This window comes from Canis lupus, chromosome 1 (genome assembly GCF_003254725.2).
Source record: "Canis lupus dingo isolate Sandy chromosome 1, ASM325472v2, whole genome shotgun sequence".
Taxonomy (NCBI): Eukaryota; Metazoa; Chordata; class Mammalia; order Carnivora; family Canidae; genus Canis; species Canis lupus.
In genome coordinates this window covers 18,903,305-18,929,972 of record NC_064243.1, presented here as the reverse complement: position 1 = coordinate 18,929,972, position 26,668 = coordinate 18,903,305, and the positions used below count along the sequence as shown (strand labels likewise).

Here is a 26,668-nt window from a genome sequence, read left to right as displayed (position 1 = left end):
ATTCAAATTCCTCTATTACTCATTAATGAATGTATGCAATTAAACACTTCATATTATAACCATTTTTTAAAAATGTTTATTACAGGGAAATTTGCCTAAATATTCTCATAACTCCCTGATGGTTCAAGCAATAAAGACAAACCTAACAGACCCGGACATACATGTGCTTTTCTTTGATGTGGAAGCGTTGATTATTCAACTCCTGACTGAAGAAGCCTCTAGGCCGAATACTGCGCTTATTTCCCCAGAGAATTTGCAAAAAGCATCTGGCAGTTCAGACAAAGGGGGCTCTTTTCTAACTGGAAAACGAGCAGCAGTTCTCTTCCAACAAGTGAAAGAAACTATCAAAGAGAACATAAAGGAACATCTCCTTGATGATGAAGAGGAGGACGAGGAGATGATGAGGCAGAGAAGAGAAGAGAGTGATCCAGAGTATCGGGCCAGCAAATCTAAACCATTAACCCTATTAGAATATAATTTAACGATGGACACGGCAAAATTGTTCATGTCCTGTCTTCATGCCTGGGGTTTAAATGAAGTTCTGGATGAAGTTTGTCTTGATCGCCTTGGCATGCTGAAACCGCATTGTACAGTATCTTTTGGTCTCCTATCAAGAGGAGGTCATATGTCCCTGATGCTTCCTGGCTATAATCAGCCCACTTGTAAACTGTCACATGAGAAAGCAGAAATAGGAAGGAAGCTGCCAGCAACTGAGAGCGTAGGAAAGGGAACTTACGGAGTATCCCGAGCTGTCACCACACAACATCTCCTGTCTATCATATCTTTGGCAAATACGTTAATGAGCATGACCAATGCAACTTTTATTGGTGATCATATGAAGAAGGGTCCTACCAGGTGTGATTTGATTTTATTCTCACATTTTTTTTTTTAAAAAGAATAAAACCTGTTTTATTTTTCTCACTGTTTTTTTTTTTTTTTTGGCTCTGCCCACCTTAGCGTTTTTGTGTCATCTCAGTGTTTCCCCTTGAAATTTTAAAACACAACGTGCATGATTTAAAGCATGATAAAATTATATAGTTTAATCTTTACTCAAACATACTACTTAGCTATTTAAAAACAATTTTGGAATGAGGGCATAGATACCAGTTAAGCTTAACAAGTGAATTAATAGAGATGCCTGGGTGGCTCAATGGTTGAGTGCCTGGCTTCTGCCCAGGGCAAGATCCTGGAGTTCTGGGATCGAGTCCCACGTCAGGCTCCCGGCATAGAGCCTACTTTTCCCTCTGTCTCTGCCTTTCTTTCTCTGTGTCTCATGAATAAATAAATTAAAAATCTTAAGAAAAATAAGTGAATTATAGACTAACTCTTCAGTAAATAGAATCTTAGAATTGTATACTTAAAGTTTGCATTGACATTTCATTCAAAATGTATATTTGGTTGAAATACTTTATGGTTTATATGTAATGAATGATAGGTGTTCAGTGATTAGAATTTTGTGAAAAGTGTGATCAGAAAATTTCAATTGGAAGAGAGAAAACAATTTTTTTAATTGTAGGAGAGTACATTTTAATATTTCAGGAATATCTAACCTGATTTGTTATTACCTATTTTCAGAAGTCATGAAGACAACTTTTTTATTTTTTTTAATTTTTTTTAATTAATTAATTAATTTATTTATGATAGTCACAGAGAGAGAGAGAGAGAGAGAGAGAGAGAGAGGCAGAGACACAGGCAGAGGGAGAAGCAGGCTCCATGCACCGGGAGCCCGATGTGGGATTCGATACTGGGTCTCCAGGATTGCGCCCTGGGCCAAAGGCAGGCGCCAAACCGCTGCGCCACCCAGGGATCCCAAGACAACTTTTTAAACTGTGATTTTATTATACTTTATTGAGAGTTGGTCATTTTGAGAAATTTTAAATAATCAAATACTTAAGTAGTACTTACCTTGTATCTGGTTCTGTTTGTAAGTACTTTATAGATAGTATTTCATTAATGCTCTTAACCCTATGAGATAGATACTGTTATTATCTTTTTACTACAGATTAGAAAATTGAGACACAGAGATTAAGTAATGTGCCCAAGATCACACAGGTGTAGTTAAGTGGTATCAGTAGAATTCAAAATGAGGCACATTGCCTCTGGAGTCCAAGATTCCTGATGCCTTATTACCTTTTTCAGATTTTAAGGATGAATTCTTTTAGGCTCAGTGTATTCATGAATTCATTTGGACTAATGATATAGGGAGGGCCGAAATCTCAGCATGCTAATATTGAAGAATGAAGGACTAATTATGATATTTGTCAAGTGGTAGTATATTAAACTGCTCAGAAATATTTCTTAAATTAGTATAAAGCACAAATTATAGATGTAAAATTTTTACTTGATGTTTGCTAATCATTTAATATATTAAAAATAGGAAAGGAAAATGTTAATAGATGAAAAAGAGGGAAAAAAAGATCTTTTTGGAATAGTAAATTGAAAATGTTCCATACGTGTTTCTTTTGCAGTTCATTTGGAACTAGAAAGTTTAATATTTTAAATGGTTCTTGAAAGTATGAATGTATATATACGTGTATTTTCTTCTTTTTAAAGGCCACCTCGACCAAGCACCCCAGACCTTTCTAAGGCAAGGGGTTCCCCTCCAACATCCAGTAATGTTGTACAAGGACAGATTAAACAAGGTAAAATTAAATCTTATTAAGTAATTGACCTGACATTTCAGCTGTAGAAACTGAAGAGGCTTAGCTAATGTATAATCATAACATTTGTTTGTCTCAGATTGTTAAAAGAGAGAAAAGTTGTTATATTCCAGATGTAAATATGGATAATTAAGATGTCAGTTAAAAATAAATCAGATTTATTTAGAAATTGATAAATGAACATATTTCACATAATTTTATTGTACTGTCTTTGACCTAATTTTTATGCATTAGGGCACCTTAACTCGACAACACTAGTGCGTTAATTGTGTGTATCTTGAGTCTAAAAGTTATACCTGTTTTAAACTACATTTAGAAATGTTTAAATTCATATTTTCATACTGTAGCTATTCTACTGTTTGCCAGTAGTTCATGCCTTGTAATCCACAAGTGGAAATCTTTCCTTTATTTACATCATTATATACCTTAATTTTTGTCTACAGCTTTCTTTTTCATTAGCGGATATAAGAGAAAGTTGATTTTTTCTTCCATTATTATCTTTTATATTCATTACAAGAGTGGCAAATGAAGCAACCAGAGTTGGAGGGTGGGGGGTCATTTCTGCTTAGAGAGCTTTCCTTCAGGTGGAGAGTTAATGCTGACTCTCTCAGAATGTGATAGAAATGAAGAAATGAGCAAGAGAAGGGATGCTGAAGGTTTTGCTTGTAGGTGATGACTTTAGGGTCTTCTTTTTTCCATAGGTTTTTGTTTTTGTTTTAAGTTTTAAAATTGTTTTGCTTTTTACAATTTATCTCTTCCCTAGAACAAGTCCTTTTCTCTTTCTTAGCTTATTATTTGGTATTTACTTTAATATCTTTAAATATATGCCTGATTTTCAGTTTTAGGCACTGTCTTTTGGCTTCTCATTATGGAAGATAAGCTCCCACATTCTCTACCCCACTCCCATCATTCATCTAACCCCACATGCTCACCCCTTTGTTACCCTTCCTCTGATTGAAATTTATATAAACTATTATGAAATGATTGTATGTTACAGAAAAGGTTTGGTTAGATAACTTTTTATACTTGTGTACGTGTGAAATATATTTATAGAAAAGGGCGCAAAACAGAAAAATGTAGCTCAGTGACTTTTACATGCCTACCTTCCTTGTAACTATGTCCTTGGATAAGAATTCGAACATTGTTATCCTGCCGGAAGTTGCCAGTGTGTTCTTCCCAATCATTGTATGCCTCCTTCCAAAGGTAACTACTCTCTTGACTTTTGGAAAATCACTTCCTTTCTTTACTTTATAGTTACACCATCTAAGTTTAAATTCCTAAATACTATAGTTTAGTTTTTCTGTGCTTTGAATTTTATATGAATTCAGTCAGTCATGGAGTATGTGTTCTTTTGTGTTTGGCTTCTCTTGTGAGATTTATTGACGATGTTGCATTTGACTGAAGTTTACTCATTTTCATTGTTCATTTATTGCTGTATAGTATTCTGTGGAATGAGGAGACCACAGTTTCTTCATCCATTTTCCTATCAGTAGACATTTGAATTATTTCCAGTGTTTTTCATAATTCTGCAAATGTTCTTGCATTTGAATCTTTGTGTACATTATAAGTATTTCTGTTGTGTCTTTAACTAAAAGGGGAATTTCTGCATATGTTTATCTTAAACCTAAGCAGATAATACTATCATATTTTCCTGAGTGACTTAATATTTATCAAAATGGCTAAAGTAAAAAAGATGGAAAATACTGGGTTGGCTGGGATATAGAATGGGAAGAACTCTGATACACCACTGATGAGATGGGCCAGCCAACCCTGAATATTTACCATCTCTTTCACTTTAGCCATTTTGATGTATATGTAGTTTTCTCTCATGTGCTTAATTTACATTCCCCATTTCCCATTACGGTTGAATGCTTTTTTGGTATGTTTATTGTTCTTTTCTCTATGTTCTTCTGTGACGTGCGTATTCAACTCTTCTGTCTATTAGGTTGTCTTTTAAAAAAAAATGACTTCTAAGGGTTGATCTGTGACTGTCCTTGATATGAACCTTTTGTCTTATGTATTGCAAATATTTATTTGCCTTTCACTATCTTTGAAATTCAGCATCTTTCAATTTCAATGGAATCTAATATATCAATTTTTCATTTATGATTAATATTTTTGTGTCCTGTTTAAGAAATTACCCTGATATCCCTACCCTGATATCATGGGGATAGTCTTCTATTTTAGAAGCTTTATTGTTTTGCCCTTTTTATTTAGATCTATAATCTGCCTAGAATTCATTTTTGGGTATAATGGGAAGCAGGGGTCCTGTTTACTTTTTTTTTTTCCCCTCCACACAATACCAGATTGGTCCAGCATGATTTATTAAAAAGATGAGTCATTCCCCACTGCTTTGCAGTGCTATCCTTGTCATAAATAAAATGTTCTTCTACGTGATCTGTTTCTGGGGCTGTTTGAGCCCATTGATTTGCTTGTGTTTCCATGTGCCTTAATTACTGTAGCTTAATGGTAAGACTTGGTATTCAGTAGATCAAGTCTTCCCAATTTATTCTTAAAAAAAATGTCATGGCTATTCTTGTTTCTTTGAATTTCTCAATCATCAGTTTAGAACCAGTTTCTCAATTGTTAGAAGAACCTATTGTGATTTCAACTGCAGTTTTATTGAATTTATAGGTGAGTTTGGGGAGAATTAATATCTTTGTGGCATTCATTCATTCAATATACTCAATGTATTCAACTCAGTATATTCCTTTATTTAGATCTTATTTAGCTGTTGTAACTCCTTTATAGTTTTCTGTTAAGATGCCTTATATACGTTTTATTTAGATTTTTTTCTTAGAGATTTAAAAAATATTCTTGTAACTGGTATTGGATTTTGTTTTCTGTGCCTCTGGCAAAGAAATGCAGATGATTTTTGTATGGTGACCTTTAGCAGTCATGCTAAAATTCACCCATTATTTGTAATACTTTATTTGTGGATTACTTTGACTATATGGACAATCATGTAGGCTACTTTTTATATTCCCAACATTTTCCCTTTGGAAAGGGAAAGCTTTCATAATTATTATATTTTCCTGTATGCTTTTTGCAGATAATTTTTAAATTTTATTTAAATTCAGTTAATTAACATATAATGTATTATTGGTTTCAGAAATAGAGGTCAGTGATTCATCAATCTTATATAATACTCAGTGCTCATTAAATCATGTGGCCTCCTTGATGTCCATCACCCAGTTATCCTATCCCCTCATCCCCCCACCCCCCTCCCCTCCAATGACCCTTGGTTTGTTTCCTATGATTAAAAGCCTCTTTGGGGGATCCCTGGGTGGCGCAGGGGTTTAGCGCCTGCCTTTGGCCCAGGGCGCGATCCTGGAGACCCGGGATCGAATCCCATGTCGGGCTCCTGGTGCATGGAGCCTGCTTCTCCCTCTGCCTATGTCTCTCCCCCCCCCCCCCGCCCGTGTGACTATCATAAATAAATAAAAATTAAAAAAAAAAAAGCCTCTTTGGTTTGTCTCTCTCTCAGATTTCGTCTTTTTATTTTTTCCCTATCTTCCCCTATCATCCTCTGTTCTGCTTTTGAAATTCCATAGATGACTTAGATCATAAGATAATTGTCTTTCTCTGAATTTTAAGAAATTAACTCTCCATTATTCCTTTGCTAAATGTTTATTATCAAAGTCTGTTGAGTTTTAGCATGCTTTTTCTGCATCAAGATGATAATGTAATTTTTCCTTTTACTCTGTTGTGATGTATTATCACCTTATATGTTGTTGAATTTGGTTTAATATTTTTTATTCAGGAAAAAGTTTTCTCTTCTTCCTCTTCCTGTTCCTTTTTTTTTTTTTTTGTCTTTTCCTTTGGCTCCATGCCTGACATGGAACCCAGTGCAGGGCTTGAGCTCATAACCCTGAGATCAAGAGTTAGATGCCTAACTGAACCACCCAAATGCCCTAGTTTTCCTTTCTTCTAATGTATAAAGTGTTAGGATTAAGGAATCTTTTCTCTTTTTCTGTTTCAGGTAGAATTTATACAAGATTGGCATTATTTCTTCCATAAATGTGCAGTGGAATTTGCTGGATTTAGATCTAGAGGTTTCTTTGTAGAAAGTTTTTAAATTATAGGTTTAATCTCTTTCACTGTCATCTGACACTTCAGTTTTTCTGTTTCTTCTTGTGTCAATTTCACTACATAGTACATATTTAGCAATTTTATTCTTTTAAATTTGTCATTTGAAAATATATTATCTTTTAAATTTATTTAATATCTGTATTGGTACCACCATTTTTATTCCTTATGTTAATCATTTGTGATTTGTGTCTTCTCTTTATATTTTCTTGATCAGTCTCATCAGTGACTTATGAATATTATTAGTTATTTTAATGAATCCTTTGTGGCTTTTTATCCTTTCTAGTGCATATTTTTTCCTATTTCACTGAAGTCTCCTCCTGTGTTTTTTTGGAGTTAATAAGCTATTTATTTTTAACTTTCTAAGATGGATGGTTGCTTGCCAGTTTTTAGCCCTTCTTCCTTTGGAGTATATGTCCAAAATATGTTATCTGTGAATAAAGACAGTTTTTCTTCTTTTCAGTCAGTTTCCATTTTATTTTTCTTACCTTATTGCACAGGTAAGGAGTTAGAGAATAATGTTGAATTGAAGAAGTTAGAGCAGACATCCTTGCTTCATTCTCAATCCATGGGATAAAGCATCCAGTCTTTATTTAAGTTTGATGTTAGCTGTAGGTTTTTCTTAGGAGATGGATGTTAAGAGAGTTCTCCTGTATTCCTAGTTTGCTGAGTTTTTTTTTTTTTTTTTTACTATGAATGGATGTTAGATTTCGTCAGATAATTTTTCTGTATCTGTTGAAATTAGTTGATGATTTTTCTCCTTTATTTTCTTAAGACAAAATACATGAACTTTTGAATTTTATTTTATTTTATTTTTTTGTGAACTTTTGAATTTTAAAACAATCTTGAGATCCTAGAGTAGACCACACTTCATCATGTTGAATTTATTCTTATAGATTGTTGAATGTAATTTGCTAAAATTTGTTAAGAGTTTATGTTTTGTTTATGAAGGATTTTGGTCTACAGTTTTCATATCTGTTAATGTTATTTGTTCAGTTTTGGTAACAGAATAATGCTGGTCTCACAGGAGTTAGGATGTTATCCTGTTTTTGTTTTTGTTTTTTGTTTTTTTTTAATATTTTCTGGAAAGGTTTGTGTAGAATTGATATTATTCCTTATTGATCTAATTCACTAGTGAAAGTATATGGGTATGGAATTTTCTTTATGGGAAGGGTTTTAACTACAAATTTAGATGTTTTAATAGATACAGGGTTATTTAGATGTTTTATTATTACATCTTGGGTGAATTTTGGAAGTTTGTGTCAAAGTTATTGGCAAAATTTAATATTCTCTTTTCTTTTAATATCATGTCTGTAGGATTTGAAATGGTATCCTTCTCTCATTTCTGTTACTTAGTTTGTGATTTTTCTTTTCTCCTGAGTAGTCTGCCAATGATTGTGGATGTAATTATTCCTCCTTGCATTTTTATTAGTTTTTTTTATTAAAGATTTTATTTATTCATGAGAGACAGAGAGAGAGAGAGAGAGGCAGAGACACAAGAAGGCTCCATGCAGGAAGCCTGATGTGGGATTCGATCCCAGATCTCCAGGATCATGCCCTAGGATGAAGGCAGCACTAAACTGCTGGGCCACGGGGGCTGCCCTTTTTATTAGTTTTTGCTTCATGTGTTATAAAATTCTCCTACTAGGTACATAAACCTTTAGAATTGTTATTTCTTACTGATTTTTAAAAATTTTTGTCATATGAAATGACTTCTTATATTTGATAATATCTTTTGCTTTGAAAATCTACTTTGTTGGGGCATCTGGGTAGCTCAGTGGTTGAGAATCTGCCTTTGGCTTGGGTCATAGTCCCAGGGTCCTGGGATCGAGTCTCACATCAGGCTTTTTATGGGGAGCCTGGTTCTCCCTCTGCCTGTGTCTGCCTCTCTCTCTGTGTGTGTCTCATGAATAAATAAATATTTTTTAGAAAAAAAATCTATTTTGTTTATAATAATATAGCCATTTCAGCATTTTTGGTTATTGTTATTAGCATGATATATATTTTCCTGTTTTCTTTTTACCCATTTTGGGTTTTATATTTTAAGTGTGTTTCTTATAGGTAATATGGCCTGCTTTTTTACTGTAGTATTTAAACCATTTACATTTAATGTGGTTGTTGACATGGTTAGGTTTGAATCTGTCAGTCTCCCAATATTCTCTTTTCCTCTCTTCTCTCTTTAGTGAACTCAAATTATACATATTTGCCACTTGAAGTTGTTTCATAGAACACTGGTGCTTTATTTTTGGAATTTTTTTCCCTCTCTGTGTTTTCATTAGGTAGTTTATGTTGCCATGTCTTCAAGTTCATTCATCTTTTCCTGGAAATATCCAATCTGCTATTAAGCCCAACCAGTGTATCTTTCATCTCACACATAATGATTTACATGTCTACAATTTTGATTTGGGTCTTTTTTATTTCCTCATTGTCTCTATGTAACTTTTTTCAATATATGAGTTACAGTTATAAAAGCTGTTTTAGGGGATCCCTGGATGGCTCAGTGGTTTAGTGCCTGCCTTTGGCCCAAGGCGTGGTCCCGGAGTCTCGGGATCAAGTCCCACATTGGGCTCCCTGCATGGAACCTGCTTCTCTCTCTGCCTATGTCTCTGCCTTTCTCTCTCTCTCTCTCTCTGTCTCTCATGAATAAATAACTAAAATCTTTTAAAAAACAAACTGTTTTAATACCCTTATTTGATAATTTTGACATCTGTCAGTTTGGGGTTGATTTCTTCCCCCTCATTATGGACTGTGCTTTCCTACTTCTTTGCATGCCTGGTGATCATTGTTAAATGGCAGATATTTGAATTTTACCTGGTTGGGTACTAAAGATCTGAAGATTTTTATATTATTGTAAATCTTTTTTTTTTTTTCTTTAAAGCTATATTCTGGATGCAGTTAAGATGCTTGGAAACAGTTTGATCTTTTTCTGGTCTTGCTTCTATGATTTGTTCGGTGAGTTTGGAGTCATGCTCTGTCTAAGGCTAATTTCCCATTACTGAGCCAGACCTTCCTGAGTACTCTGTCTAGTGTCCCATGAATTATGAATTTTCCAGTCTGGCTGGTGGGAGCAACACGGTCTCTGGCCCTTAATAGTTTCCTCACACACCTGAACTGATCAGTGCTCTGAATATTCAAGGGGAATGTCTGAAGAACTTTGATCTTTTTTCTGTCCTATGGATTCTTTCTGCTCTGCTTCCTAAAACTCTCAGCTCTGTCTTCTCAACTCAGGGAAACTGTGGGGGCTCTTCCTTAATCCCTCTTGCTGTATTTTGGTCTAGAAACTCCCACCAAACAATAAACTGGGGCAATCATATTGCTGTTTGTGTGCCAACTCCTGACTCTCAGTTCAGCATCATTTGATGTCCAGTGGCTTGAGACCATTGTTTTATGTGCTTAGATGGTAGTGGGCAAGTTGTTTTAGATGGGATTATGAATCTGTTTCGTGTTACTCCATCTTGGCCAGAAGTGGAAGTTCCTCTCTCTTTACTTTTAAAAAATGTTCTAAATATACTATTACTTCATAAATTAAAAATTCTTTATGTTGTATAGAGTTTTAGTATTTTTAGAGCCATTACTAAAGAGAGAAACAAACAGCTTCACAAGAGTAAGAGACTTGTTTAAAATATGGTTAGTTGTGGTGGTATGATTAGGCTACAACAGCACCTTTTAACTCTAGATCTGTGCTTTTTCTACAATAAGATGTATATATATCCTAAATCTGCTGAAAATACCTTCCAGCTTATATAATACAAAATCAGTGGCAGGGCATACTCTCCTCCATTTAGTTAGTTCAAAGTTTCATTTAAGATCAGTTCCTGGGATGCCTGGGTGGCTCAGCGGTTGAGCATCTGCCTTCAGCTCAGGGCATGATCCCAGGGTCCTGGGATCGAGTTCCGCATCAGCCTCCCTGCGTGGAGCCTGCTTCTCCCTCTGCCTGTGTCTCTACCTCTCTTTCTCTCTCTTTCTGTGTCTCTCATGAATAAATAAAATAAAATCTTAAAAAAAAAAAGATCAGTTCTTGTTAGAGATATTATTTGTTGTCATCATCATTACCATCTTCATTATCATTCTGTATAGTTGATGTTTCTTCTCGGATTACATTTTTCTCCCTCTGTAATCTTAGCAGATAGAAGTGATCCACTTTAATTGGTGACATTGGCATGATGCACTGTGTACTTCACCACCATTATGATATTGAATATACTCACCTGGTCAAGTCTGAGGATGTTACAGTTAGAATGCTTTAACGTTGCTCCTCTCCTAAAACATCATGTTTTGAGAGCAGTGAAGAAGGCACTGAGGATTGAGTCTTTTCCAGTGCATTTATTTAAGGCAGTAGAGTTAGGAATTTTCATTTGAAATAGCACAGCTGCTTATCTTTTAAAGTAAGTAGAAGTTAGCAGTCTGTAGTGAGAGTTACGTGGTAAAATACTATAGGATGGCATCATGAAACCCACTTTGTATTTGAATATTGAAAATATGGAATAATTACCTCTTTAACAAATATTTGTTAAGCCTTTTTTCCCCTCTAAACAACTCTAGTTAGGAGGTTAGAAAGATTAGTCTGATGTATACTTTCTTGAGTAGTTTACTTATATCTAGCAGATAACTCATGAACATAAACAACTGGTTTAGGGTAAGAAATGGGTAAGAGAATGGACAAAAGCTCTGAGTTCTCTGATTACACTTCAGTGGTTAGGATATTATATTTTTGTCCTTCTGCTCTGACTTCTCTTATATTGGTTTCCTTGCCTTGTAAACATTTTCCTCTTATGCTTTCTTTTCCTGACTCCCACTGCAGTGCACATTGACTCACAATCCATTTTTCAAGCTGGACTGCAAACATGAATATGCTCCTTTTCGATAAACTGTCACTTATATGTTGGCTAATACTCGTTCAGCTGCAAAATAATCTATATGGAGTAAAGACTTTAGCTGGGGATTGGACCTTTCATAGACATTTGGGTCTAAGAATAAAGATAATATAGATAGTTCAGATAACATGATTTCTCATACACATTATCAGGGTATTTCATTGGAAAATAATTTCTTCACAAGAGCTTAATTTTGTCTAGCAGTGGGCTTGTTAATGCAGTGTTTGCCAATAATTAACATTTATGACAGTCATGTACTTTTTGATAGAGATAGTTTTTACTTATTAAATACATGATTGTGTACTTTATAAAACATCTCACTTGAGAAAGAGATCAGAAATATCAAACTGGGTTTTTGTTCATGCTTATACAGCCCTAAATCCGCCCATAGCTGTAGGCTTTTTTACATTCTGACATACCATACTTTTCTTGATCAATTCAGTAATGTTATGGCATAAGCCTTTGGTCTATGTCTTTAGTGTTCTCTTGACCCTATATCTATGTTAGTAGCATCTTTACTCAGTGGTAGGTTTGGAAACCAGTCTCAGCAATTTAAATATATAAGGTTATGTTACAGTATTTGCTATTTTATTTTTCAGAAATGGATTTAGAAGTAGGAGGTAGTCATTATTAAATTAAGAGTTTAATCAATTAACTAATCAGTAGTTTCTCACCATCCTTTTCCAGAGTCTATAGCAAGAAATATGGAGTACATATATCAGGTCAATGGATGGACCTCAAAACTCCTTAAAATTTTGTGTTTGAACTTTTATGCCTTTTAAAAAATTGGCTTATGACTTTGGTCTTTGGAAGCTCAAAGGGCAAGCATTTGTTCTATTCTGTTTTATTCACTGATTTAGCACAAGTTCTTAGAACAGTAGCTGATCTATAGAATACACTCAGTAAATATTTGGTTGAATGAATCTGTAGATACCTTCTTTTTATGCTTCTAGTGTTAATATGTCAGTAAGTAGGTGCTGAGACTATAAGGCTGACAAAACAGTTCTCTGCCTTCAAGGAGTTTATGTCTAGTGGAATAGATCCAGAGGAGTGCAGTTTATAATATTTTAATTAATTATTTGTTTTTCCTACCAGACTCAGTAACTGAAAGCAGCATCTTTGGTCTTTACTACGTTTTATATACTTAGCCCAACATCTGGCACATAGTAGGTGCTTATTGTTAATTAAATGAAATAAAAAATTGTAATAGCCTTCAAATGTCTAATTCAAGTTAGTATGTTATCACTTTATCTTTCACTATAATAAACTCTTCCCCCATGGTACTTGGTCTTGGCTCATTTATTTATTTTAGATGTTAGTAATGAAGGAGACCTTTTACAGAAGCAAGATTTAAAAATTTTTTAATTTTAATATTTGGATTCTAGCTAGAGTTATAGGCCAAGGTAAAATTCTCATTGCATCTCAACTTATTCCAATTCTGATCTGGAGGGTAAATAGTTACTGTATTTTTCAAACATTATTAGCATTTTTGTATTTTGCCTTAATGTATGTCTATCAGAATGCCATCTTGGGCTGTTAATTCATTCTGCTTCACAGTAAGTCCTTATCCTTTCTATTTCCTGGAACCTTATTACTTCCCTATTGCCCTTCGACATTTTGTGCTCTTCCTTCATAGCATTTTAAGGATATCCTTTTTCCTTAGAATGTTTGATTAATGATTTATCCTAATGCTTAATGTTGACTTAAAAGATGACGAGAATGCTCATCTCCCCAAGACATGATAGTATAGACATAAAGTTTATAAAAAGGCAGACGTTGCTCTCTAAGATCTCTATACTGAATGGCAGACCTAGTGTGGAATGCCTCCTCTGTCTTCCCCTCTTGAAGCTTTGTGATTATCCTGTAATGCTTCAGATAAAATGATTCATTATTAAATAGTTTTATTTATTTACTAGTGTTAAGCTTTGGAAAAACTTCTTTAAGCGTTACATTTGGTTTTACAGAAAGTTTTCTAGATTTTCATTATTCCTTTCTGAAAAATGTATTGAAAAGGCTGTTTGTGTTCATGTACCAGGAGGCTAATGAGGTTTAGACCAATAACTTGCTACCTAAAGTACGTTCACTTTTTGTGCTTTATATATTTTTCATGTCAAAATGGCAGTAGGGAACAAAGGAGTTCAGAATCACATTTCAAATGAAGACTGAAAGAGACCTATTAAAAAACTGAAAACCATGGATGTTGTAACATTGAATGCTAAATATATGCTATTAAGGGGGAGGCCAGAGCAGATATGTGCAGGTATATGTTGTCACACAGGTTCGTTTGTCTTTGTCTTTTCATGTGATAGTAAGTAGTTGAAGAGACTCTTAGCTGCAAAGTTTACTTTTCTAGGTTAAATAATAGAACTTGTGCCACGTTTGTCATCACTTGAAGCTATGCTGAGACTTTTGCCCTTATGTTTTACTAATCCTTAATAAGATAAGCCAATTGATAATTGACATTGCAGCTTTTCTGTTTTAAAAACCAAATGCTCACTTATGCTTTATGATGTAAATTTTTTAATATTCAGTGCTACGTGTGGCTTCTTTCAGGTTTATTGTCATTAAGTCTTGAGCTTTTTGATTTGGAAGTAGTACTTTTTAAATTTCTTTTGCTGATTTCTCTATATGTGGAAAGTTTTAAAAGCTCAATGAGAGTTTAATTTGAATATTCTCAGTTAATTATGAAAGTAGTTCTAGGGACGCCTGGGGGGCTCAGCGGTTTAGCGCCTGCCTTCGGCCCAGGGCGTGATCCTGGAGACCCGGGATCGACCTGGAGACCTGGGATCCAGTCCCACGTCAGGCTCCCTTGCATGGAGCCTGCTTCTCCCTCTGCCTGTGTCTCTGCCTCTCTCTTTGTCTCTCTCATGAATAAATAAATAAAATCTTTAAAAAAAAAAAAAAAAAAGTAGTTCCAGATTCTCCCATCTCAGCTATGAGGTAGTCTGAATGAAGTATTTTTTGGTGGTGATGCCAAGATTTTTAAAGCATAGTAAATCTGATTCCTTGATCTTATAGTAGTCTTGATTTTTTTTCTCGCAGAACTTATTAAAGGAAAATGTAAAATTTTTTTTTAAGATTTTATTTATTCATGAGGTAGAGAGAGAGAGAGAGAGAGAGAGACAGGCAGGCAGAGAGAGAAGGAGGCTCCATGTAGGGAGCCTGATTCAGGACTCGATCCTGGGACTCCAGGATCACGCCCTGGGTTGAAGGCAGGCACCAAACTGCTGAGCCACCCAGGGATCCCTAAATAGCTTTTTTTCTTATTTAAACAGGACTCCAAAACAGAGACTGTTTATTTCTCTCATTAAAAATTAGTTTACATATTTTGAACATTATTCTATTAAGACCTATTACGCTTATTCTAGCAGTTCTTTTAGTAGCATTTCTAGTTTCTTTTGTGCTTGTGACTCACAGAAGATGGAGTTTAATCCCACTACTTACTTGACCTGTAGGGTAATGATTACTCAGTCCTGAACTTTTATTCATTTGTATTGAATTTCCTCACCTTTCACTCTACTGTTCTCTCATCGAAGAGTAAAATCAGATACAGGTACCACAGCCTTTTCGGTAATTTCAATAATAGTAATTTCTCCTTTTTTTTTTTAAAGTGAAATTATAGAAAAGTTCCAGTTCTTGGAAACCACCAGAGGAACTTTATGAACAATTTTGTTGGCATGAAAGCTAAAACCTGAAAATTTACTCTGTGACATCCAGGCTTACCAACTTTTTTTTGCATGAGGAAGTGAATATTTTATAGGCCATAATAATTGAATTTGTAATTAAAGATGATTTTTAAAATAAATTTATTTAGTGGAACTTAAAAATATTTGAGATTTCTTTCCAAGATTACAGTAGAATTCCTGTATCTTAGAAAATGTGCAGTTAAGAAAAGCTCTGTTTCTTTCATAAACATATTATTATAAAATCATTGTAATTTTATAAGGAACAAAAAACAGATCTGTGATAATAAAAGCAATTATAATTTCCCAGATGAGACTTTCATGTGTGCAAAGATGTGCTTCTTAGAGTTTATGGAGTTGGATTTTCTATTTTTTATTGCTGCTCATGTACTTCTTTTAGTTCTACTGTTTACTGCCTCACACGTGCCTGATTGACATTATGATGCATTCGTGTGGAAATTATGAAAAGTTGTTTTCATGCAGCTGTCCTGTAGTTACAAAGGAACTTCACTGCATGAAAAACAAACATATCATTCAGTGGACAATGCTTAATCTGTTCAGGAGCCCAAACCTATTGCTGTTCAATGACAGAAGAAAGGAGAGGGATTAATTTGAAGATGCTTGTGCATGACATATGGTAATTTCTCCATAGGAAGGAAGTGTCAAATGGTGACCTCTAAATCTTAACATTGACCTCCAGTTGTAGAATGTGTGTGCCATACGGTCTTTTTGGCTTTTCATATGATAATTTAAGCCGAAACATTTTCCTGGTAACGTAACTTTTTTGGGGGTGGGGTGGAGTTGTTGCATATATTTTATGAGGATTAGAACGTTCACAATAATTTTATAATATAAAACACTGGTATCATAAAAGTACTTTTTTAAAGTTCTAAGAAAGAAGCTATGTTAAGGTTCTTCTCACATAAGTTTAGTATATACTTTATAAGTTGACAGATTTTAAATTGTGTTTTTATAAAACAAGTATGGAAAATTGAAATGATCTCAGTGGATGTTGGTCTGAGATATTAAAAAATAATTTACACATAAGATTAGGAAATAAATTATTAGAAAAACGTAATTGGCAATATGAAGACCAATATAAAGTTTTTAGTATATGATACATTTTAAAAATTGAATTACATTTTGCTAATTCTGAATATGTCATTCTTTCCTTATAGCCTTCCTTGTTTTAGAACTGTTTTCTGTATTAATTGGTACATCGATAAATTAGATTATTAAATATATTTTGGTTTTAAGAGGAATTTGAACTACACGGTGATTGCTGTTCAGTAAAATTTATCATTTCTTTGCTGTAATCCTCAATGATCATGCCCTTTTGATTAAAACATCATTTTTCAGTTCTCCATTTACTATATTTTGCCAACTTTGTTTTTCATTCTTCACTAATACTGAGCTTTTTTTCAGAAGCTGCTGTACCTCAATTCTCTTCTCTTTATTTCTTCTGTTTTCTCTGCAAGTTCCTGCTCCTGTCATTTCCGCTCGGTCTGATGCTGATCACTCTGGCTCTGACTCTGCTTCTACTCCTGCTTTACATACCTGTTTCTTAGTAAATGAAGGTATTCTCTCTCAACTTTCTAACAACTCCCTTTCAATCTGTGCTTTATTCTGGTATGACATGTTCTTTTTATCCAATTTATACATTTATCTGCTTTGTTATATATGAGATCCTAAATTTTCCATTTTTAAACTTTTTCTGCTAATATCAATGATAAGGGCCAGTTATGAAAATGGAATGCTACTCCTAGCTGGTATAAACTGTTCCTTGTAATCTAGAATGTCATTAAAGTAGTGCAAAGAGGATACTCTTTGATGTGAAGTAGGTATTAAAAGGTGGATTGGTTTTCATAATGATATTTGCCATGTGATCTCTGGTGTTAGAACTAATGAATCTGTTTTATATGTATCATTACTCTGAGATTAGAGGGAGATGTGAGGGGTCCCTTGACATAATCATTTGAAAAGTCTTCAGAATGTTGATTAGCACCAGTGATTATAGAATGAGAGGAATTCACCTGTTTATTCTCCTTACTATTTCTGTGTTTTTGGAGGAGGCAAAAATCTATTTTTTTGGTTTTTAAGATGTAGTTAGGCTATCATATTATCCCTATGGAGTTACACTAGTTGAAAGTATTTTTGGAACTCTGAAAATGTGAATGGAATCCACAAATCTTTTTTCCCCAAGAGCCATTATATGATTATTTATTCTGCCTGGAAGCCTAACGTGAGCTCTGCATTATATCCACTGTCTTCATTGTGGGTTCCGTCTTCACCAGTATGTATAATATAAAAAGGGAAGAAATTTACAGAATCTAAAATGTAATCAGATTGATTTTGACTCTTCACTAAAAAGCAGTATTACCAGTCCATTCAAAAAGAAAGAATGGTACAGTATCTGTAAAGTACAGAAACCATGTTTGGAAAGAAAATGTGGGAGCACGAAAGTATAGCTCATTTTTTGTTTGGTTTCCCTGTCATAGACAGATACTAAGGTTAATATACTAAGACTGAACATTATAATTAGGGACAAATTTGTTAAGCTACTGTGAAAGATAGGAATTTGTTAGTTAAAAAAAGGCTGTTGACTTTGGCCCATGGTGAGAATCATCATCCTATTAAAATTCAGCTCATAAATACATTTCAAACTTTTAAGAGATGTTAAAGCACTTTAAGAAATTCCTAGGTTGTAATTTTCATTTATATATATATTTGTGTGTGTATAAGTATATATGTATATATATCCTCTATATAAGTATATATATCCTCTATTGAAAATAAATTGAAATCTAAAATGTGTTTGCTCATACCTTAATTATTTAATTATGTATTCTCATTTGATGAGAATTTCCTTACTGAAAGGATGAATCTTTAGATAGGTGGCTTGTCTTTCACTCATTCTCTCTTTTTTTTCTTTTGATCTCAGTAATTATTTTGAATTTTATGATAGGGTTTTTGTTGTTTTAGAAGATTGCAGTTTAGATTATTTCAGGACAGTGATTTGTTAAAATTCTGTGATCACAGATAACTCAATCTTGTATATAATAGTAGATAATTGGGATTTTTTTTTTGCATTCATCCTGATTATTTGTCTTTAAGTGTTGTCCCCAGAAGGTAATGGTAGTTATTGTGGATTAATAGTGGCTTCATACATGATTTGGAAAGAGTGAGGCATTTATTATGCTTATATTTTTCTGACACCTTTAAAACAGGGTTGAAATAATTATTATCTGAATACAGTTACTTTTAGATATTGCAGTGGCTTGCAGTTTGTTTTCTTTACATAATCAAATTCCAAACTATGGATTAGAATTTTGGAAAAAAATAACTTTTATTCCCATAGATTTAAAGTTAATGGTACTGAAGATTTTGTAAATTTTGGATTATCTGGTTTTTATTTTATGAAATGTCTGCATGTATTTTTCCTCTCAAAGGTGATGTTATGTTACTTAGTTATGATTGCGATTAAATATCTGATTCATTTTGTAAGAAAAGAGATCAATAAGTATTAATGAAAGGCTCTGTGACAGACAAGGGAAGGACCTGTCTGTTGACTGACAAAGATGGTCATACACAGATGGCCAGACCTGAAGTGACAGGAGCTTATCTTTGGATATCTGTGTGAATGCCCTTTTAACTGGTTTCAAATCTATAACTCTAATGCATGTTTATTTCTGTGTTCTCATCCCTGAGTATGTTTTATTTTAGAGGGATTATTTAGAAATATGTTTTCCCTATAGACTTTGTATATACTTCATGTGAAAGTTTATTTAAGACTTTAAAAGAGTTCTTTATGAGTACCAGTTACATGATTTAGAGATGAAATACATCTGATAGAGTTATTTGTATAAAATATCTAATGGAAATCCTTTGGTTTTTAATATATTTAAAGAAAAATCTTTGAATTAGGAAATGCCAAAATGTTTAAAGTATTTGTAATATATTACATTTCAACAGGATGGAGTCAGTTAGCTGCTATGCATTGTGTTATGCTGCCAGACCTGCTGGGATTAGACAAATTTAGGCCTCCACTTCTAGAGATGCTGGCTCGGAGATGGCAAGATCGATGCTTGGAGGTAATATTAATGTGATATGGATAAAAAACAAAAACATGAAAGCAATAGGCAAGTGTAAATTTGAAACGAAATAGTTAATGTTTATCTAATTTTTTTCACCTGTTTGTATGTCATAGAAAATATGGATTCATGATTTTTTTTCACTTTATATACTGAACAGTAATGTTCCAGCTGCATATTTGCTTACTTTTTAATCTGGTGAGTATCTGACCCAAGGTTTCATATACTTATGGGACTATTTCTTTGAGTATTGGTTTCTGTATAGATTGTTCTATATAGATTAACATACATGCATGTTCACATACATACACCCACTTTCTCCAAAATAACACACTGAGGTATAATCACATCAATCAAATTCTAAGTGAATAGCCATTGTCCAATGGAAGATACTGTGTTATAATAAGAGAAAGTCTTTAGAATTCAAAGAGACTCGGGTTTAAATATCATTTCTGCCAATTATTAACTTTGTGACCCTGGGCAATTTACTTAACCTGTTTGAAGCTCATTTGTAAAGTGAGGATAATAATATATTCCTCATGGGATTGCTGTCAGGATCAAATCAGATAATGCAAGTAAAAGAGTACAGAGCCTGACACATGGTAGGAGCTCAATAAATGGTAGCTATTATTTTGTGTTAATGGACTTATGCTGTATTAGACGTTGCTTGGAGTATAATATCACCAGGGACTGGAAATGTTTTATAGATAGAGATTTCCTTTATTATGGCATTTGACCTGTCTAGCTATAGCAGTTTGTATTATTCAAGATTTTAAATTTATCAAATATAAATATTTCCCTCATCCCGTTTCCCTTCCCTCAACTATAAATGGAATTGTAGCATACTAAAATTTTCATGGTTTTGCATTGAATTGTATTTGAATTCACTTCAAAAGTCAGTTATAATTAAAAACAATTTTCATTCAAACTCATATCAGGCATTGCTTATCATATCCTTTTCAATGATAAAGAGTTAATAAATTGATAACACCACTTGACAATTAACTAACTTCTTTGACCCCATGCTTGTGGTAATTTGCTAAAATAAAATTCCACAAAAACTGCAAAATAAACATGTGCTGCATTGAAAGACAAACTGAAGTGATGTAACTTTGAAAACTGTTTTCTTTCTATAGAATTAATGCCATTACAGAGGAATGTATTTTGCCTATTTGTTTTCAAACAAATTGTTTAAATGTGTCTTAGGTATCGTGCAGATTTATACATAATGTTTGTGCAAATACCTATTTAGTATATAAAGAAATTCACTGGATAAGGTTTTTTCAGGCTAAAAGAGAAGACAAATATAACAGTTCTAACAGTGACTTCTAACAGTAACAATTATATGGAAATTTTATTTTTATTTATTTTTAAGATTTTATTTATTCATGAGAGAGAGGCAGAGGCAGAGGCACAGGTGAGGGAGAAGCAGGCTCCATGGGGGGAGCCTGATGTGGGACTCCATCCTGGGACTCTGGGATCACACCCTGAGCCAAAGGCAGACGCTCAACTGCTGAGCCACCCAGGCGTCCCATATGTGAAAATTTTAAAGTGAAAATTAAAGTGCAAGAATATTAAAAGCTTTGGAAAATAAAGTTTTAAACCCAACACTGCATAAATCTACAAACATAATTTTGTCTGTTAGTGTTAAAATTTTCAGTGCAATCATTCATTAAATGTCTTTGATTTTGCTCACAGCCGGTTTATTCGGTACTTAATTCATTACTTGGTTTGTAGTGTTTCTCCTGTAAATAAATGTGGCTTGTATATTTTCTAATTTTATTTTATGATGAACTTTCTAGTTTTTAAACACCTCACCAACTGATCTGCTTTCTGTTTTTTTGGTTTGGATCCGTTTCCTTCTCAGGTCAGGGAAGCTGCACAGGCCCTGCTTCTAGCTGAATTGAGAAGAATTGAGCAGGCTGGGAGGAAAGAAGCCATCGATGCCTGGGCCCCTTATTTACCACAGTATATGGACCACGTCATATCACGTAAGTGTTCTCTACAGAGCTTTCCATGCTTACATACAAAAGTTTTAAAACTCCCAGATATGCTTGCTACTACCTCTCAACAAAAGTGAGTCACTTGAAGTGAAGATAAAGGATGCCTGGGTGGCTCATTCATTTAAGTGTCTGCCTTTGACTCAGGTCATGATCTCAGGGTTCTGGGATAGAGCCCTTACTGGGGCTCCCTGCTCAGTGGGGAGTCTGCTTCTCCCTCTCCTGCTGCCCCTGCCCTCACTTGTCTCATGCTCTGTCAAGTAAATAAAATCTTAAAAAAAAAAAAAAAAAATTAAAGTGAAAATAAGGGAATCCTTGAATTCTTTGCATTCATTTTCCAAATCTATGTGGTTTGGAATTTGGTTTAAAAATATATATCTAGGGCAGCCCTGGTGGCTCAGCGGTTTAGTGCCGCCTTCAGCCCGGGGGGGTGATCCTGGAGACCTGGGAACGAGTCCCATGTCAGGTTCCCTGCATGGAGCCTGCTTCTCCCTCTGCCTGTGTCTCTGCCTCTCTGTCCTTCTGTGTGTCTTGTGAATAAATACATAAATAATAATCTTAAAGAAAATAAAAAATAAAAAAATATATCTAAATACTCTGATGGACTGACCCCTTATAAAATTAATCCTCAATAAGAAAATCTTACCATGTTTAACAGTAGCATTTGTCTTTTTGGCATGATTATGCTTGTGGATGCCAACTTGTAGACCGTGATCTGATGATGGGCAAGTGTAGTATAAAGCAGATAATTTCCATGTTGAAGTTGGAATTCTGGATCCTTAAGTGGTAAATATTGGGTAGAGTTAGAACAATGTACTATTGGAAAAGAAAATTAGCAAGGTTTTGATGGACAGATCTTTCAAAAGAATATAATTTGAATGGATTGGGAAAGGCTTGAGAAAATTTGTTGAAGTGCTTGAGGCTTTTTTGCAGAATCAAACCTTAGTGATCCTGCTGCTAGGTTAGATGGTCATTAAAAAAAAGTTGTATTATGCTATTGTAGTTTTTTCTTTTTAGAAAAATATACTTCATCCCAATTCGTTTGATTATTCTTCTAACAAAGAATTCAGAATTAAAGTTTTAAACTGTTTTATTGAGTATATGGTAAAATCAATTTTACTTTTTAAGTTAAATTCTCAATGAAACTTAAAACTTTTTACTATTGAAAATTTGGTCTAGATTTTAGATGGATTCATTTTATTTTATTTTTTTAAAGATTTATTTATTTGTTTATTTATTTATTCAGAGAGAGAGAGAGAGAGAGAGGCAGAGACACAGGCAGAGGAAGAAGCAGGCTCCATGCAGGGAGCCCGACATGGGACTTGATCCCAGGTCTCCAGGATCACACCCCAGGCTGCAGGCGGCGCTAAACCGCTGCGCCACCGGGCTGCCCTAGATGGATTCGTTTTAAATGATTTTTGCCAATAGCAAATTCTTGGTAAGAAGATACTATACATGTCAAGACAATACATGATTATACAATAAGGATATGAAAACAAGATTCAGAAAGGACTATAATTGTTATACCTGGTAGCAGTCTCCCAAGTGTTTGTCATTGGTGACTCTAGTGGTTGTTTATAGGTGTATATGACCTTGGACACTCAATGTTTCTCAGCTTCACTTTATCACAGATGAAATAAATATGGTAGACTGTAGGGTTATTCTGACTTTGGAATAAGGTAATTTTTGGTAAGCACATGGAACAATGCCTAGGCTGTGGTAAGCACTTTATGTTAAATACATTCATAATCTGTAAAAATGCAAATATGGGTTTTACATATAACCATAGCATCACACATTAACAACTCTAATTAAAATTCTTTAGTCTGTGTAGGTTACAGAATTTCCTGAGATAATACTGATTTTTATTTGCTTACTGGGAGTTTTTCCATTTTAATAAAAGGAAATTTAAAAACCAGAGTCTTTAAACATGGACTCTGAAAGGTATTAGGCTTAAAGTTCTTAAATGTGCATAGGTTTTAATATCTTCTACAATGTAAAAAAAATGCTTGAAGGCATAAGACTAGGATGAAGAAAGCTTTGCTTTTGAGTATTTGAAGAACTTTGAACAGTGCTATTTGTTTAGTCACTTGTGGCTCTTAGCTTCATCATATTCTGAAAAACAGAATTAGCTCATCAGTTCATCATAACCTTATTGAATAAAGGATACTCTCAATTTAAGGACAAACTATGAGTAAAATATTGCAGACTAGATTGAAGGTGAAACAATAGCAAATCATTAGAGATCCTTTTGAAAGGACAACACTGCTATGAAAGTATAAGAAACTGTTTCAGGACACTGTTACTTAAAATGGACCACAGTGGGAAAGTGGACTGAAGTAGAATAAGTAGCTGGGAAGTTACTACAGAGGGGATGTAGGACCCAGGCCTGAATGTAGATAGAGTGGAATGAAAGGTATTTCTCAGGCTTGATTATAGATTACATGTAAAAGCTTTAGGAAAACACCAAAGATGTGTACAGCATTGTATTCTTGACAGTTTGGAAAGAAAGGAATCATCAGCAATGGTGGTGAATGCCGTTTTATTTGATTTCTTCCTGGAAAGAAGGGAATGAGTTAGCTACAAGTTAAAGGTGTAATGTGGTCTCAGATTACTCCCTGAAGCAATGATGAAAATGTATATGTTGCTAGATGAGAGGTCTATTAGAGGGCCCAGAGAGGATACAGTATAAGTAAAATAATGACAATACCTACCATTAATTGAACACTCTCTCTGTCAGGCTTTTGCTAAGTGCCTGGTCTGTGTTATTTCATTAAGCCACTGCAATAAGCCTGTAAAGTAGGCACTAGTGTCACTACCCTCTCCCTTTCCCCCCCAGATGAGTTAGTTGAGGCCAAGAGAGATTAAAGAACTTTCTTAAGGTCCCCTCAATTACTAAGTGACTGTCAGACTACAACACTTATTTTCTTAACCACCATTTATTCCGTCTTGCTTCCTCCAGCATACTTAGATCTTAAAATGGTGTTGGGGGTAGAGGAATGAGTAGATATTTGAGCTAATCCTGTTTTCCCACAATGTCATTTCTTCGCCGTATTAAATTTAACAGCAACATGTTGGAGCAGAAATGTGTAACTGTAAGAAAATTACTCTTGTCAGAAAATGGTTCTTGTCATTGTTTATTTTTTTAAAAATATTTTATTTATTTATTCATGAGAGACAGAGAGAGGGGCAGAGACATACGTGCAGAGAGAAGCAGGCTCCATTCAGGGAGCCCGATGTGGGACTCAATCCTGGGACTCCAAGATCCCGCTCTGGGGCAAAGGCAGAGGCTCAACCTCTGAGCCACCCAGGCATCCCCTCTTTTCATTGTTTAAGTAAACATGAACTAGGTTGTTCTTGGGTCAGATTTAAACCTTTCTATTTGTATAACATAATGTCCCTGGCATTTAGTTATAGTATCTTGGAGTACCTTATAAATTAACTGGATGTTGGCTTACTTAAAATTTTAATCTTATCATTTCCTGTTACTGTATTTTAGTGAAAGAATAAACATCCATCTACACATAACTAAAAGAGTTTACACTAAGAACTCTTTCTATAGTATGTTAATCTATCCTGGAACTTTTACATTGCCTGAGTAAAATTAGTTTTAGTTTGCTTTACTGAGAGCTTTCTACTTTAATAAAAGAATGTCAAACTGAAGGAGTAAGGATTCTGAATGTGTGAAAGGAGAAGAAAGCATACAACAAATAAGAAATGACCACATAGGGCTATTGAACAGATTTGCTGTCCAAAGGGATCAAAAGGTTATGGAGCCAGCTGGTGGACAGCCCACACCTGCCATAACGTGCTTGTAGTGGAATCGCTTCTACCATGGTCATTAAATGTTTGAAGAGATGATTATCGTAGCAAGTTAACAGCATAAAACATTCTCTTAGGAACTTAAAACCCATTTTCAGCATAGGAATCTTCTTAGTAAATTAGGTAAAATATTAAGCACTATGTTAAATACACCATTCATCAGATATTTTCTAACAATTTAATCCGCCTAAGCATTTAAACATGTGCAGTAATTGCCTAAGCAATATTGACAGCTCCTAAGTTACGACTGAGCTTGATCTAAGAGTCCCTTTGTTAGATATTTGAGACTCAGAAAATGCTTTTGCTTGAGGAGCAGAATGCCCTCCTAGGCTGATGGGGTGTGATAGCCCTTCATCGTAGGGATCTGGAACCTGAGGTTTAAAGTACCTTCCTCTGACTTCACAGCCAGTAGGTGAGCTGGGGCTAGGATGATGACTCAAGTCAACTGATCCTACTGACTGGGGTCTTCTGGAATTTTATTTAGATACATTATGTAATAAAAGCCTTTTGTGGGTTTGTCTGAGAGCCTAAGGAAAACAATGGGCCAGAAGCCAGGTTGCTTTTCTTAGGACTGTAAAGAGCAGTCCTGAGTAAAATAAAGGAGAAGCTTCCTGTATAGCATCCGGCACGGCGTATTATACGCGTAGTGAATGTTGGCTAACTGTCCCCTTGCCTTTGCTGTGCTGGTATCTGCAGTTCTGTTCTCCTTATTGTCACTGCCTCAGAGTTCACTTAAATTTATATTGCTCAGAGATTCTGGCAGTAGACCAGAAATCACTAGGGAGGAAAAAGGAGCAATAGTCTGCCTTAACTGAAAAGCCGGTTCACAAATTTTCTTAAAAACCAAGTCCTCTTGGAGTGATATGAGAATTTTGCTTCAGGTAATGGAGTTCTATCCCAGAACATGTTAGGAAAACATTTTATTCCTTACAAATGCAGGTCGTATGTAAACTTTTGATGCCTAATTTCTGATAGAAAATTTGAGGATAGATGCATTGTGATTCTTACTGTAATGGTAACAGGACCAGAATTATAAATATTGCATACATTCTTATGATAGTGACTTATATAAATAGTGTAAATGTTTTCTGAGTCACCGTCTTTCTCATGTATTTATAATCACTTTTATGTTACAAAATACTTTTTAGAAATTCTTTGGACTATTTTTACCAAGGAAGGGTTAATTTTATTTTGTGAAATGTGTTATAATTCAGATGAAAATGAAATGTTTAAGTTGTCTCAGATTTATTTTGAAGGGAAGATGTTTTGTAGAACCGACTTATATATTTCTTTTTGTGACATTCTACATGTAGCATTTTGATAATTGACTTTTTTATGAGGTCAGGCTCCTGCTAGTTTATGAAATATACCCGCGCTTGCCCTTCATTCCAGGCAGTGACTACTCGGAGGTAAATGCTGATGGTTCCTGATTTCGTTTGGCCTGTGATG

General features: G+C 34.5%; 1 protein-coding gene across 6 annotated transcripts in view; it reads left to right on the top strand.

Annotated features, from left to right (window-relative positions):
* Positions 1-26,668, top strand: part of WDR7 (WD repeat domain 7) — a 351,933-nt gene that overhangs the window by 98,722 nt on the left and 226,543 nt on the right. For 5 of the 6 annotated variants that reach the window (XM_049111821.1, XM_025422170.3, XM_049111807.1 and 2 more), the window contains 5 exons: positions 86-855; positions 2,554-2,642; positions 16,785-16,883; positions 19,279-19,397; positions 21,265-21,388. In XM_049111821.1, coding sequence (XP_048967778.1) covers positions 86-855; positions 2,554-2,642; positions 16,785-16,883; positions 19,279-19,397; positions 21,265-21,388 — 1,201 coding nt within the window. The remainder of the gene's footprint in view (positions 1-85; positions 856-2,553; positions 2,643-16,784; positions 16,884-19,278; positions 19,398-21,264; positions 21,389-26,668) is intronic. The other variant, XM_049111824.1, reaches the window with a different exon arrangement.